This window comes from Apodemus sylvaticus, chromosome 13 (assembly GCF_947179515.1).
Source record: "Apodemus sylvaticus chromosome 13, mApoSyl1.1, whole genome shotgun sequence".
NCBI classification, from domain to species: domain Eukaryota; kingdom Metazoa; phylum Chordata; class Mammalia; order Rodentia; family Muridae; genus Apodemus; species Apodemus sylvaticus.
The window spans coordinates 44,716,534-44,732,645 of record NC_067484.1 but is presented as its reverse complement, the minus strand read 5'-3'; the positions used below and the strand labels follow the sequence as shown (position 1 = coordinate 44,732,645).

General features: G+C 41.8%; 1 protein-coding gene across 1 annotated transcript in view; it reads left to right on the top strand.

Annotated features, from left to right (window-relative positions):
• The first annotated feature begins 9,495 nt into the window (after positions 1-9,495).
• Snx2 (sorting nexin 2) overlaps positions 9,496-16,112 on the top strand; it is a 42,823-nt gene continuing 36,206 nt past the window's right edge. Inside the window, exon 1 of the mRNA XM_052201397.1 lies at positions 9,496-9,665. Within this exon, the coding sequence (XP_052057357.1) occupies positions 9,558-9,665 (108 nt within the window). The 5' untranslated portion in view covers positions 9,496-9,557. The remainder of the gene's footprint in view (positions 9,666-16,112) is intronic.

The following is a 16,112-nucleotide window of genomic DNA, read 5'->3' as shown; positions in this document are numbered from 1 at the left end:
CAGTTCCATTCTTTTTTTCCTGCACATAACATAATTTCATTCTTCTTTACAGCCGAATAGAACATATAACACATTTTTTCTTTTCGTTTTTGTTTGTTTGTTTGTTTGTTGCTCTGTAGACCAGACTGTCCTCAAACTCACAGAGATGCCCTTGCCTCTGCTTCCCGAGTGCTAGGATTAAATGTAGGTGTGACCACCCCCTGACTGTAACACATTTTCTTTGTCCATTTGTGCTGGTGAACAGCAAGTTTGATTTCAAGTCTTTGGATATTGTGAATAGTGTTACAGTGAGCACTGAATCAGCAATTCAAAAATCTCTGTGGTGCTGATTTGATTCCTTTAGATACATAGTTATAAAGACAAAAAAAAACCAAAACAATCTATTCAGGAGTAAACCAAACCAAGGAAATGACTGTCTTCTAAAATAACAACTTTAGGGCTGTCCAGGTGGCTGGGTAGGTAACAACATGTGGCACACAGGCCACCACTGCCACCACCACCCTCCTCAGAACCCAAGATAAGAGACTGGATGTGGTGATATGGAACTGAAATCCCAGCATTCCTGTACTTCATCGAGATGGGTGTGGGAGTCAGGAGGATCCCCTGCCATATTTCAGGTCCCTTAGACTGGAGTATCCAGAAGGACAGAGACAACCAGAGAGTCTGCTTTACCAATGCAGAAGGAGAAGGGCAACTCGTCAAACTTTTAAATTTTTCTTATGGCTTCCATATGCGTGCATACATGAACACACACACACACACACACACACACAGAGAGAGAGAGAGAGAGAGAGAGAGAGAGAGAGAGATTAAAGAAAAACAAATACTTGAGGATGGATGGGTAACACTAGCACATGGTAGATACAGACAAAAGGGTTAGGCATTCAAAACCATCCTCAACGACCTATCAGATTTCCCAAGCTAGGGTGAATGTGATGGTTTGAATGAGAAACGCCCTTCACAGTCTCGTGTATTCGGATGCTTGGTCCCCAGCTTGCAGCTTGCAGCACTGCTTGAGGAAGAGCATTGCTGGAGGAGACATGTTACTTGAGGGAGGCTTTCCGGTTTTACAGTCTGGTTCACTTCCTCTTCTCCTCCACCCCCTCCTCCTCTTCCTCTGTACAGATGAATGAATGTGGTCTCTCTGCTTCCTGATGACAGGCTGGATTCATATTTCTACTTCCATGCTTTCCTCATTGTGAGAGACTCTCTTTCTAGAACATAAGACAAAAATAAACCCTTTCTTCCCCTACCCCACATTGCTTTTGATTATGTATTTTATCACAGCAACAGGAAAGTAACTAATACAGCTGTCTCAGATCCTGTACAATAAAGGCAAAGACTTTAAAAAATACTCAATGTAACAGGGCCCCAGACCTTAGTGGGCCCCAAGACTTTAGTACTACTGACTCCATAGCAGAAGTACCATTAAGGCTGCACCAAAGACGGCACCATCTGCCAAAACTGAGACAAAGACCTAATCGATCAATGTCCGTAATTCTGGGAAAGTCTCTAAATGTATTAATCTTGCTTTTTGACTTCTGTAGGTCTGTTTCTGGCTAACAGTTCTTGTTTACTGAAGTATGTCAGTTATGACATGTTTGCTAACAAATACCCAGGCAGGGCACGGTTTTCATGCTTAAAAGCTTATCCAGAGAAAGGTTCGGGGCTATACTGAGACCCAGAATACCCAGTGTAAGACACTGGCCAAGAAATAAAGACTTTCTATTGTTTTAAATCTATGTTCAAGCAGTCTTCTTGGGTGAATATCCCACAGCTCTTAAAATTAATATTGTGAAAACGTGTATCAGTCTGGGTTATTTAGAGAAACAGAACTGATAGAATGAATCTATAGATCTAGAAAGGAGATATATTCAAGTGGTTTATAGGCTGTGGTCCAGCTTATCCAACAATAGCCATCTACAAACAGGAAGTCCAAGGATCCCATAGTTACTCAGTTCATGAGGCTGTCTTAGCTGGTCTTCAGTATATGCCAGAATCCTGCAGAAATAGGCTCTAATGCAGTGAAGGAATGGGTTCACTGGGGAGAAGCAGGCAGAGAGCGAGCTTCCTCCTCCCACGTCCTTCACATGGCTGCGACCAGAAGGTGTGGCCCAGATTGATGATCTTCCCACTTTAGATGATTTATACTAAAAATTCCTTACAGATGCATGTGTTTTAGTTAATTCCAGATGTAGTCAAGTTGACAACCAAGAATAGTCATCACAACATAGTTATATTGCCAAGACAATGTACAAATGCAATCTAATTCTCATCAAAATTCCAACTGAGAAAGGATTGGAAAAACTAAGAGAATGTGGAAAGAGAAAGAGGACTTCACCCTAATCTGGCTGCACTCTTTGAGCAGCTGAAAGTCAAGAATTCCTGGACAACTGATATTTGCTGTGAAGTTTACCTAAAGAGACATCATCTCTTTTATATAGAGATATTTCAAATAAGAATGATCATATACTGGATGGACAGATGGCACTTGCTGCTCTTGCAGATGACCTGGGTTCAGTTCCCAGAACCTAAATGATGGCTCAAACCATCCATAACTCCAGTTCTGGGGGACCAATACCATTTTCTGATTCCAACAGGAACCAGTAGGGCATGTGGTACACACACATACACGCAGGCAAACCACCCATATACACAGAGGGAGTAAATTTTAAAGATGATAAACAAAGCAAAAATATAGTTGCTTTTTTAAACAAGGAGTATTAATACATCAATGAACTACATTTTAAAATTACTAATGTATGACTAAGAATGACCTTTCTCCTTTCCAGCTGTAAATTGAATATTTTCAAGAAATATTATAAGCAAATATATAAAGTCCATTGTTTTAGCCTTTGGACTTCACAGATCATATTGTAACCCTATCGAAAAAACTTCTCGAAACACACTATGAACTCTTCTTCCAAAAAACACAGTCCTTTGAGGTGTAACTTCATAAGCCACTGAAATCATATGCATGGCTTTGCAAAGACATTTACAGTTGTCTCTCTCATAGAAGTCTATTCTTTTCCTGAGACTGTCTTTTTGTTCATCCTGTACTTAAGTCAATGTTAAAAAATCTCTTCCTAAACTTTAACTCTACTTCATGATGATGCATCTTAAGATGTTTTTTTCCTGGAGCATCCAGGGATCCCAGCTTCACTTAACATGGAGGTCACTGAAAGAAATTCTCAGGCTTCTGCAGCTGGGTAGCATGGTGTTACTGTGGTGACTTGAAGAGCAAAGGCTCCACAGGCTCATATATTTGGATGTTTGGTCATTAGAAAGATGATACATGACAGGGCTAGGAGGTCTAGACTTGTTGAAGGACGTGTGTCACTGGGATAGCCTTTGAGGATCCAGAAGATCAAGCCAAGTCCAATGGCTCACTCTTTCTCCCTGATGTCTGCCAATGCAGATGTTTCTAGAACTCTCAGCTACTGCTCTAGCATCATCATATCTACCTTTGGACCACCATACTTCCTGCCATTATGACAATGGACGAAACCTCTGGACTGGAAGCCAGCTCCTATTAAATGCTTTCCAAGAACTGTCATGGTTATGCTGTCCCTTTACATCAACAAAACCTTAGGACAGGTGGGATTGCAGCCCTTTCCCCCACAGCTTCTGACACAAGGATGTTCTTTATAGAACTGAACTACTTGTTAATGGTATTTGGCCTGCAATTTAGGCACACATATGATTTGTTCTGCACAATGTTGTAGAGTGTATTGGGCATTGATGGAGCGCTATCAAGTTAGGAAGGTGATAGGAAGCTAATGGGAGAGCAGGATGTAAAAAGTTGTAATGAGTTCAGAAAAGAGGTGTGCCTTGGTTGCCTTTCTCTTGTTATGGTAGACACCAGGACAAAGGCAACTTACAGAAGAAAGAGTTTATTGGAACTAGCAGTCTCAGAGGGTGAGTCCACAACCCACCAGGGTAGTGAGCATGGCAGCAGGCAAGTAGGTGTGGTGTTGAAGCAGTAGCTAAGAGCTTATGTGTCGAGACAAAAATGACATGGAGTAGATAGAGCTAACTGGGAAAGACTTGGGCTTTTGACCTCAAAAACCTGTCCCCAATGAGACAACAACAAGGTCTCCAACAAGTTGCCTCCAACAAGGTCACACCTCCTAATTCTTCCCACACAGTTTCATCCACTGGGGGGGACCAAACATTCAAAGAGATGAGCCCAAGGAGGCCATTTTCATGCAAACCACCACAAGGCACAACCTCAGCCCAGCATGGTGGTCCATGCCTATAATCCCAGCACTTGGGAGATGGAGGTGGCAGAGGTAGCAGAGTCACGGTCCCACACTGCTACCCACAAGCCTGAAGAGCTCTTTTAACCTCTTTAGGGTCCTTGATTCAAGCAAAGTCAAATCTTGTTTTTTTGCCACAGAAAAGAATTTTAGCCAACATAAAGCAGAATTGATGTTTATTAAAGGTTTATTCTATGTATGTATACAGAGTCTCACTGCGTAGTTCACAGCTCTTAGGCACAAGAGTTAATAGAAAGGCACTCAGGCAGAAAGTAAGGCACAGTCAAGAACATGACTGTGGGCTTCTCAACCAGAGAGCTATCAGCAAATATCTTTAAAGTAGCCATATGTCTTGTTTGTGGTGGATTCTTAGTGTCTGGAAGTCATTGCTCAATTAGGTCACTGGAGTAGAGTTCCTGTGTGCTGCCTAGAATTCAGTAGATGAGAAAACTATGTCGTAGGTATCTAGGGCTTAGTTTAGCTGAGATGTTTTCACTGTAAATAAGAGGTTTTATCTTGTTTATGATAAAGAGAAAGGAATGAAGCCATGGTGAGAAAGAAGTAACACCATACTTGAAGGTCCTGTGCTAGCGTACCTGGTTTATTTGATTTTTATTCAGCCCTTGGCTGTCATAAAACCCACTTTTCCTCAGTCTAACACTATTTTATGGAATGGGATGGAATGGTGCCTGATTTTGGAACTGAAAACAAAGCCAACTGGGATTTTTAAGCTGGTATATTACAAGTTCCAGGCCAGCCGAGGCTATGCAGTGAGACCATTTCTCAAAAAAATAACACCAAAGGCTGGGAGTGTGGCTTGGCTGGTTGAGTAATTGCCTAATGTGTGAGAGGTCCCGGATCCTATCCTCAGAACTACATAACCTGAACACAAAGAATGTGGAGGCAGGGGATCAGGAATGCAAAATTATCTTCAGCTACATATAGTCAATTTGTGTCCTAGGGAGAAATCAAAAAAGAAAACAGAAAAACAAAAGAGCACAAAACACCAAATTGGAGAGGGGAGCAGTCATGCCTTGTATCCTATCTAGAACCTTTCCTAGAGAGCTAACTTTCTAGCATCAAGTAGCCTCAAGGTAGGATGGAGCAATAGGATCAGATTTCATTAATCTAAGAAAGCCCTTTCCCTCTAAACTCAGAGATGCCCCCAAAGTTTATACAAGGAAGGGACTTCATTTGTTCTGCAGGCCGTTGTGTCCTTCCCCACCTCTTATGAGACAGTTTCTCTCTGGCTGTCCTAGAATTCACTATGAAGACCAGGCCAGCTAGGATCTCACAGGCTTGCCTCTGCCTCCCAAATGTTGATGTTGGGTTAAAAGCATGTGACTGCCACACCCAGGTGGCTGTTGTATCTTCTACCTCAGACATCCCTTCATTGTAAGTGACCATTATAACTAAAGGACACTTCACCATAAATCCATCTCAGTACATCTCTTCGTTAAACCTGAAAATAGTGTTTATCATTTAAAGACATATACATTTTAAATTTTTTATTACAATTTCCTTTTTTAGTGGGATTGGGGGAGCAGCTGTGGTGCATGTATTGAGGTCAGGGGTCTTCTGCCATGTGGGTCCCAAGGGATACAAGCCAAGTCATCAAGCTTGCATTTGTTGAGTGGTATGCACCTTTAACTACTACACCATCTCAAATCTCTCTAGGCCAACACCTACCCAACCCCCCCAGTTTCTTACCGTGTAGCCCAGACTTGCCTGAACCAGATATCCTCAAGTCTCAGTCTTTTGAATGCTAGGATTTCAGGCATGTGCCACTGTGACCAATTTGTATTTATTTAATTTGATTATATAGTTTCTGTTTTTAATTTTAATTTTTTATTTTTCTTGAATCCTCTTGTGGTCTTGGGACTGGAAAAAAATGGCTCAGGTTAATAGTACGTGCTGGGGAACTGGATTTTATTTTCAGTTCTGAAACCAGGCAGCTTTTCATTCCATAAAAAGCTGGAATAGGTGTTAGTCTGAGCAGAAGTTGGGTTTATGACAGAAAAGGGCTGAGTTAAAAAGAAATGAGTCAGGTACACCTCTGACCCAGCCCTCCAGAGGCTGAAGCGGGGGAACTGCCAGGTCTAGATCAGGCTCAAAATAAGGAGGTGGATGGGGGGGGGGGGCAAAACAGAAACAAAACAGAGAAGAACAAAAGCATAGGAGAAGGAACGGAGACCCCAGACAAGAGCGGACAGGACATAGAGGTGGGAAAATCAAGACAAGACTTAAAGTCAATCTGAGCTACTAGAGACACAGAGCTGGGGAGGGGAGGAGGGAAGGGGAGCAGGGGAGGGGAGGAAGGGAGGGCGGGTGGATAGGCTCACCATTTCCTGCATTAGAGCTGAGTTCATGACCTAACAATCTTGAAGAACACCAGTAAACAACGAGGAAGTATGCAAAATGTGGAGAAGAAAGCTCTTGCAACCAGGCTGAGAGTGCGTACCTCTCTGGATCAGGGGTTCTTTTATATCTTGAGAATGGGTCAGTTTGGTCCAGCAAGGAATTGCGATGAACCCCAATAGCTATTTTGAATGTGTATGGGGAATTCTGATTGGCCATGAACCCGGGGGGAGGGGGGGGAGAGAAAGCAAACTCCGAAAAAAAACCTGCCAAAGAAAATGTCCTGCCAAAGAAAATGTCCTGCAAAAAAGAGTCGGGGTGGGAAGAAGAGCCAGGAAGTAATGAGAACGATGTCTAGTAGTTAAAATCCAAATCGGTCTCGATGAGTCAAGATGGATTTGGATTTTAGCTCCTGAGCTCACTGATTGTGCAGAGTTCAATGTAAAACTCTGGCGTTGTTAGAAGTTGACTGCCGGCTTTGCCAGGATATACTTTTTGTTTTTCAAGAATCTGTTATCCCAACCAGCTGCCTATAAAGTGGGGTTACACTCCTTATTCCTATTAGAGGAACCCAAAAGCAAATCATTTCAAAGTTGGTGTTGATGGAACCAAAAACGCATGGGCGGGCTAAGGTTAACTTTTCCCAGTTCATCATTTTCCTTGTGCATTAGCTTCGAGGCAGTGACCCTTGTCTGGGAGTGGGACTCTTTATTATCTTACTTATTTTTTGAACACCCCCATTAAAGGGTTTGGTTTTAGTTTAGGGCAAGTTGGTGTGAGTGACTCCACCTTTGATTTAGTGTGATTTGTTTGTTGTGCTGGAGATAATGTTACAGTTGCTATGGCCCGGGCTGGGTTGATCTAGGGAATGGAATCTACAGTTGGCAGAGCAGAGACTGAATGTTCCAAGATTCCTCGAACACAGAGTTAACCAGCTGCTCTATCAATCATTGGACTAAATAGACCATCTCTCTGGAAAGTGGTTTCACCTAATTCCTCGCTAAAGAAATGAGAGGAATAATTATTTCTTATACTGTACTTTTCTTTACCAGACTTCTTAGCCCTCTGTGCAGTTACCACAAAGCCAGCAGGCTGTGTTAAGTTGGCCTGATGTGAAAGGTGTAATTTTGACTTTTTCTTCTTTTCTGTTTTTTTTTTTTTTCCTCCTTTTGATGTTGGCCAGAGTCCAATATGCTTTCTCTGGTACTTTGGGATTTTTCACTATTTCTCTGAAGCTGTCTCCCCAGCCCCACCTTTGTTCGCCATGTGGCTGTTTACTGTGCCTAACTCAAAAAAGATCTTCCTTCTTTCCTTCCTTCCTTCCTTCCTTCCTTCCTTCCTTCCTTCCTTCCTTTTTTTTCTCTCTTTCTTTCTTCTCTCCATCTCCCTACTCTAGGCAGTTACTGAAAGTTACAGCTTGCCTGCCTGGCAATTTTTCTTTTAAAGTCTAAATGAAATTGCCCTGGAGCTATCTTCTGTTAATGAGACTTCAAATCTTAAAGAAGTATTCAGGCCTGGAGGTGGCGGCGCATGCCTGTAATCCCAGAACTCTGGGATGCAGAGGCAGGTGGATTTCTGAGTCTGAGGCCAACATGGTCTACAGAGTGAGTTCCAGGACAGCCAGGGCTATACAGAGAAACCCTGTCTCCAAAAAACCAAAAACCAAAAAAAAAAAAAAAAAAAAAAAAAAAAAAAAAAAAGGAATAAAAGATGTGTTCAGTTTCCCTTTAAACAAATGTCGCCCTGACAGGACTCCCAGAATTGCTACCAACACCCCAATCCAGGGCCTTCACATCCCAGGCAAGTGCCTAACTCTGGGTTGTATTCCCTGCTCTCCATTTTGAGCTTTAGTCTGGTCTATTCCAGTCTAGTATAGGAGCTCAATCTGAGGGGATGCCTTCCTGGAAATTTTATTTAATACGACTTTGTGTACAGAAAATGGGCTGGCCAAAAAGTTGTAACATGGTAATTCCTGACTATGAAAGAAAAGCAAAAAAGTTTTACTTATTTATTTATTTACTTACTTATTTTTGAGACAGGGCTTCTATGTGTATCTGCAGCTATCCTGGAACTCACTATGTAGACCAAGCTGGTCCCATAGAGTGCTGCCTGCCTCTGCCTCCTGAGTGCTAGGATTAATGGTGTGCACCACCATGCCTGGCTTTGAGTTCTCTCTATTTTTGTTTACTGTTTATAAATAGTGCCTTAATTAACATATATTAAGAATATGAGAGAGAGAGATGGCTCAGTATTTAAAATCACTTGTTTCTTTTACAGAAGTCCAGGGTTCGAGTCCCTATGAGACTATGGGGGAATGTCTTCATTCAAACAACCGCAGGGCATAAGCCAGAGAGAGCAAGCCTCCTTGCTGAAACTCAAACTCAGAAACACAAGCCCTCAAACTCCAGCCTTACTGAAATGAAATGAAACAGCTCAGTTCCTCACACTAGCCACATTTCAAGAGCCCAGGAGTCCCATGCAGTGTCTTCTGTATTGCCCAGCACAGGAAGGGGACACTAGCATTGTGCCCTAAGTTTTTCGGACCACTCGGGCAACCTTTGAGTGTGTTTCTTGCTCTGAATCTCTCTTCGTTCAAAGCTCAAAGACTTACGTCCAAGCTCTTCTACTTCCTAGTCCTGTAGGAACAAGTATAAGATTTGTGTACTTTAAGTCTGGCCAGCGCATAGGTAAGGACACCAAAAACCAGATGTGGAAACAGGAGGAGCGGTGAAGGGGCGTGGCCAGCTCGGAGCTCTAGAACCAGCACTGCCTCAGTCGGGGGCGGGGCCTCGCGCCGAGAAGGCAGCCCGGGAGGGGCGGGTCCTCAGGGGGCGGTCCCAGGGGCGGGGCGGGAGGCGGGTCGGCGCACCAGCCCAGCCTTGCGTGCTCACGTGACAGGTCCGCGAGGCCCGGCTCCTGCAGACGTCCAGGCCAGCGAAGATGGCGGCTGAGAGGGAACCTCCTCCGCTGGGGGACGTGAAGCCCACCGACTTTGAGGAGCTGGAGGACGGAGAGGACCTGTTCACCAGCACTGTCTCCACACTTGAGGTGAGACGGCCCCGGCGAGGAGGCCGCGCCGTGCGTCTCGCCTCCCGCCCCGCCGCCTTTCCCTTGCCGCGACTTGTCCCTGGCCACCACCCCCCACCCCCGGGTTTGGCCCGGCCAGGTCCGGTGACACCTGTGACGCCGGCTGCACCTCTGCTGCCTGTCAAGGGGCCTGAGGTCGGCCTGGGCGACCAGGCCTCGGGACGGCAAGCCCTCGGGCCTGGGCGCCGACCTCTTCTCCGTGGGGCCAGGACCCACGGACCGAACCTCGCCGTGCTTGCGGGCTCTCGGGCCTTCCCTGTCAGTCGCGCCTCTTCCTCCAGGCAGGAGGAGGGCTTGTCTCCGGTTCCCGGGGCGCCTCCGCTCCCCGGGGATCTCAGCAGCTCCGGGGAACCGATCTCTGCCCACCAGAGGGTGTGCCCTGCAACCGGAGAGCCAGGAAGTCGGGAAGTAAACTCTCAGTGGCTCTAGGGTCCGCAGGGAGGAGGTCTGGGTGCGCGTTTCCCTGTCAGTGCCCGTCATGGACTCTTAGTTCTCCAAGAGATAAGAGCCTCTTGTTTTCGAGTAGGTAAATGTATTTGAGTTAATAGGCTGTGGCGGGATCTCGTGCGGTGCAAGCTGGAGTCGAACTCAGTATGTGGCTGAGGCTGGCTTTGAACCTCTGATCTTCTTGCCTCACTCCCTTTTCCAAGGGCTGAGAGTAGCCGACATGAGCCACTGCTTGGGTTTTTAAGACTTTTTCTGGGCTGTAATGTTTGAAAAATACAAACTTGAAGGGTGGAGTAGTCCAGGAAACTGGTTTTTAATTACCAGGGGAGATATAGAAACAGATCTCCACTCCTTTTTCCTCTTTTTTCGCTTGGTCAGCGATCTCTGTAGCTGAGTGTTCCTGTTTTTGTCAAAGGAAACTCTGAATTTAGCTGTATTGGCCCGCCTTTTTCTAGTCACATTTGAATTGCTTTACATTGAATGAGAGCACATACGCCGGAAACCGTAATTTTAAGCATGTAAGCACTTTTCTCAGAAGATTGTTTGCCTCAGCTGATTTTTTTTTAAAAAAAAATTAGGTGTAGTGTGTGTGTGTGTGTGTGTGCGTGCACACACACACGCACTTATAAAAATCAAAGGACAACTTTTGGGAGTTGGTTCCATTTACAGCATTGTCAGGCTTGGTAGGCAAGCCCCTTTACCAGTTTAACCATCTCACCTGCCCTCTACTTTCTTATAAAGTTCCTTAGTATTCGTTTTCTTGGCTTGTTCAAGTCTGCACCAAATTAAATGGAAATAGCTGTAAAATACCCATTATCTGAATTTCAATCACCAGAAACTGAAATTTTAGGGCTAATTTTATCTCTAGTGGTGAGGCCAAACCTCACTTTCCAACAGATTATACATTCCTCAGATAATGCCTTGGTCATTGATATGTACTAAACAAAATCTTGGGTATTTGTGTCTTAATACTGGTTTCATTGTCAAAACCATCATCTCTTAAAATTAGTTGAAATTATTTTGCAGAATATATTTTTCTAGGCAGGGGGAGCTAGTGTCATCATAGTCTTTGATATGTTTTATGTCACTTAACATGTGTTGAACATGTCTGCAGGCTCCTAAAACCTGAATTGTCTTTTCTAGTTACAATACACAGAATAAGAAGAACTATAATCTGTATCAGAGAAAGTCTTCAAAGTTTTATTATGAATAAACATATCTTGGAAAGTATATTGTGAAAGTTGTAAATAAAGTTGTTACTTGGTTGTTAATCTAAACACCTTACCTCATGGATTCATTTTAAGAAAGTGGTGTGACTGAGGTTTTTAGATTCAGTTTTAAAATTTTCAGGTTAGCATATAAGGTTCATTTTCCCCCTTGAAAAGTGTTTGGGACGATCTGTGCAGGATGCTGTGCCGCCGTTTCACTCCTTGTTTGCACTATGCTTCTTACACTTCTGTGCAGCAGAGGCCAGTGTCCCGTGCACACAGACCTGCACTTGGCTGGAATTCTGTATGGTTAACAAACAATTTGTTTTTCTTTTGAGACCAGCTCTCTCTTTGTAGCCTAGATCAATGTGAAACTAATTCCTCTTGCCTGAACCTGAGCTAGCATTACAAACATGTACCACAGTAGCCACACAGTGGTGGCACAGGACGTTAATCCTAGCACTCAGAGGCAGAGGCAAGCCGATCTCTTGAGGTTGACTCCAGCCTGCTCAACAGAGTGAGTTCCAGGACCACCAGGGCTATCCAGAGAAAACAAAACAAAAGGAACTATGTACCACCACTCTTGGTTGTAGAGTGTTACTTTCCTGTAATTAGGTTGGATGTGACTTTACTAGCCCCAGATCAGTGCTTCTGAGAATAGATATAGTTTATTCAGGGGTCATATTGTTGTACATATTCTCTTTCTATAGGGGACTGTAGAGTCCTGTTTATTTGAGACAGGCTCTCACTGTGTAGCTCTGGGTGACCTGGAAATACATATGTGTGTGTGCATGAACGTGTGCATGTGTGCGAGGCTGGCCTCAAGCTCATAGAGAGCCTCCTGCCTCTGCCTCTTGAGTTCTGGGAATGAAGGTGTGTACACCATGCCTGGCCCATTTACCTATTTATTGATTGAGATGCTTGTTTGATTTGTTGTTTAGTTTTCTTGAGTTCTTATTGTTGTTGTTGTTTGGTTGGTTTTGTTTTGTTTTGTTTTCTGAGACAGGGTTTCTCTGTGTAGCTGTGGTTGTTCTGGAACTCACTCTGTAGACCAGGCTGGCTTCAAACTCAGAAATCTGCCTGCCTCTGCCTCCCAAGTGCTGAGATTAAAGGCATGTGCCACCACTACCCTGCGTTTTTTGAGTTCTTTGTACTGGGTATTTATCCTCTGTCTGGTGTATATTTTTCCCCTATTCTGTATCCTGTCTCTTCACTCAGTATGTTTCCATTGCTGTGCAGGAGCTTTTTAATTTCCTGAAATCTCTTGGTGAGTTGTTAGTGTTGTTTTCTGAGTTAGGGTTCCTTTTCAGAAAGTCTTTGCTGTGCCAGCATTTCCCCTATTATTCCTCTAACAGTTTCAGAGTTTCAGGGTCTTTAATTTATTTGGAGTTGGTTTTTGTACAAGGTGAGAAATAGATATCCACATAGATAGCCAACTTTCCAAGTTCCATTTGTTGAAGAGGGTATCTTTTCAGTTATTTATATTTTGGACATCTTTTTTGAAAATCTGGTGGCTAGGTGTTGGTGAGATGGCTTAATGTATAAAGATATAATTTGTCACACATTGCCCTCTGACCCCCTTGTTCAGGCTGTGGCATGCATGTGACCCTCATATCCTCAATAAATGTAAATTTTAAAAAAATTAAAAATCAGGTGGCTATGGCTGCATGGATTTATAGCTGGATCCATATAGCTGTTTACGACACTGCACACGCTTTTCTGTGCTGGTGCTGTGTTGGGTAGTGTGACTTGAAATCAATACGGTGGCAGTATTCTTCTTTGCTTTGCTTTCCAGTTTGTTGGTGCTTCATATTAATGCCAGTGTTCTTTACATTTCTGTGAAGAATGTTACTGGAGTTTTGTTAGGGGTTGCATTGAATCTGTTCATTATAGTAATTCTGTTGATCTGTGAGTGTGGGAAGTCATCTTATTTCCTAGTGTCTTCAGGTTTGTTTCTTTACTGCTTTTATTTTTCTTGTAGAGGTCTTTACTTTCTTGGTTAGGTTTTATTCTAAGATATGTTTATATTTACGTATTTTGAGAGAGTAGTGATGGGATTGTTTATTGTTTCCCTGATTTTTTTGCTTAACATGTTCATTGTTATTAATAAATGAGCAAACTACTGATCTTTGTATGTCAGTTTCTCCTGGCATACTGCTGGAAGTGTTTATCAGATCGAAAATTTTTTGGAAGTCTTTAGAGTCTATTAAATAAAATTGTATCATCTTCAAGTAAATATAATTGGATTTGTTTGCTATTTGTATTCCTTTCAATTGTTCTCTTGGCTTAACTGCTCCAGCCAAGACTTGAAGCACTGAATTGAATAGGAATAGTAGAGTGAATGTCCTTGTTCCTGATATTAATAGAGATGCTTTGGATTTCTTTCTCTCCATTTAGTGTGATATTGGCTATATGCTTGTTATATGTAGCTTTTATTATGTTGTGATATATTTTTTTCTATTGTTAGTCTTTTTGGACTTTTATCATGGAGGAGTTTATCCAAAGCCTTTTTTTTCTTTATCTGTTGAGATGATCATGTGATTTCTTTCCTTGAGACCATTCATGTGATATATGACATTTACTGATTTGTATGTTGAACTATCCCATATCTGAAATGAAGTCAACCTGATCATGATAAATTTTTTTGAAAAAAAAAAAAAACTTATGTGTGTACACTGCCTGCATGCAGTGGCCCAAGGAGGCCAGAAAAGAGTTAGATTCCCTGGAACTGGAGTTACAGACAATTGTGAGTCATCATGTGGGTGCTGGGAATTAAACCTGGTTCTTTAGAAAGAGCAGTAAGTACTCTTAACCACTGAGCCACTTCTCCAGCCTGAATTATTATTGCTGTTGTTGTTGTTGTTGTTATTATTATTATTATTATTATTATTATAGTTTATTTTCTGTGTATGAGTTTGGGTTGTTTGTTCTTGGCCTGCATTTCTAAATGTATACTCTGTGATTACAGGCGTGCGCCACCACTGCCCGGCTCTGAATGTATACTCTGTATGGCTGATGCCTTTGGTGGTCAGAAGAAGGCATCTGGAGTAACTGGAGTTACGGGTAGTTGTGGGCCACCATGTGGGTGCTGGTGTAACCTGCAAGAACAGCAAATGCTCATATGGAATCTGTGGTATTTCTCTGGTCCCTTCTTGATGTGATCTTGAATTTGGTTTGCAAGTATTTTATTGAGAATTTTTGTGTCTATGTTCATCAGAGAAACTGGCCTGTAATTTTCTTTTTCTGTTGTGTCTTTATCTGGTTATACTACCAACATAACACTGGAGTCATGAAAATGTGGAAGCAGTCTTTATTTTATGGAATATTTTGAGAATGATGATTGTTGATTCTTCCTAAAAATTTGGTAGAATTCTGTAGTGAATGCATCTGGGGCTGGATTTCTTTTAGTTAGAAGATTTTTTATTACTGTTTAAATCTTGCTTCTTTCAGATCTGGTTATATAATTCATCTCTTAGTTTAATTTCAGTAAATCATGCACTTAGAAATTAATTTCCTTTTGATTTTCAAATTTAGTGGAATATAAGTATTTAAATTTTTAACATAGTAGATTTATATATTTTAAATTTAAAAGGGATTTATTTTTATTATTTTTATGTGTATCTGTGTTTGAGTGGATGCTGCATGTATATGGGTTCCTGTGAAGGCCAGGAGAAAACATGAAATGTCTTGGATCTGGAGTTACAGGCCTTGGAAGCCACCAGACTTAGGTCCTGGAAGGACAACAAGTGTTCTTATCTGCTAAGCCATCTCTCTAGCCCCCAATATACATTCTTAATATATAGCCTTATGATTTTATAACAAATTTTTTCCATTGTATTGGGGATTGGGGTGTGTGCTACATACAGTGCATGTGTAGCAGTCAGGTCTCTTATGTAGGTCCTGGGCTTTCTATTAGGTAGTATGTATTATATATGTAGCTTTCTATTAGGTAGGTTGTTGGGCTTGACTGAGAGCCCCTTTACCTGCTGAGCTATCTCATCAGCCCAGATTTTCTGACTTTGATTGGTTTTTGTTATAATCTCTACCTTTTAATCTCTGATTTTATTAATTTTTGTTTTTCTCTTGTTCTTTTAGTTTGACTACATATTTGGTAAGCTTAGAATCTTTTCAAAGAATCAACTCTTCATTTATTGATTTATTTTTTGTATTTTAAATTTTTTCTATGTCATTTATTTGCTAATATTAGTTCTTGTAATCTTTGGGTTTGCATTGTTCTTGATTTTCTAGAGTACTAGAATTGTGTGAGGCACCTCTGGGTTTTTTTGGGTTTTTTGTTTTGTTTTGTTTTTGTTTTTTGTTTTTTAAATATAAATGTTTGTAGTTATGAACTTATCTCTTAGGACTGCTTTCACGCTCTCATTATATTTTATGGGTTTTGACATGTTCTCTCTATTTTCATTCAATTATAGGAATTTAAAAAAAATTTCCTTGTTTTTTTTTTTTTCAGAGATCTATTTATCATTCAGTTGGGTGTTGTTTAATTCCCAGAAAAAATATGCATTTTTCTGTAGTTTCTCTTGCTGTTGATTTCTGCCTTTATTATATTGTGGCTAGACTGGAAACAATAAAAAGTTATTTCACTTTTCCCTCTTTGTCCTAATAGAGTCTCTTTTAGAGAAAGATACATGGACTACTGGGAAGAATATGAATTCTGTGATATTTGAATGAAATGTTCCGTTTTTCAGGCCTCATGATCTGTGATGTCACTTAACCCTGATTGATTATTTATTTA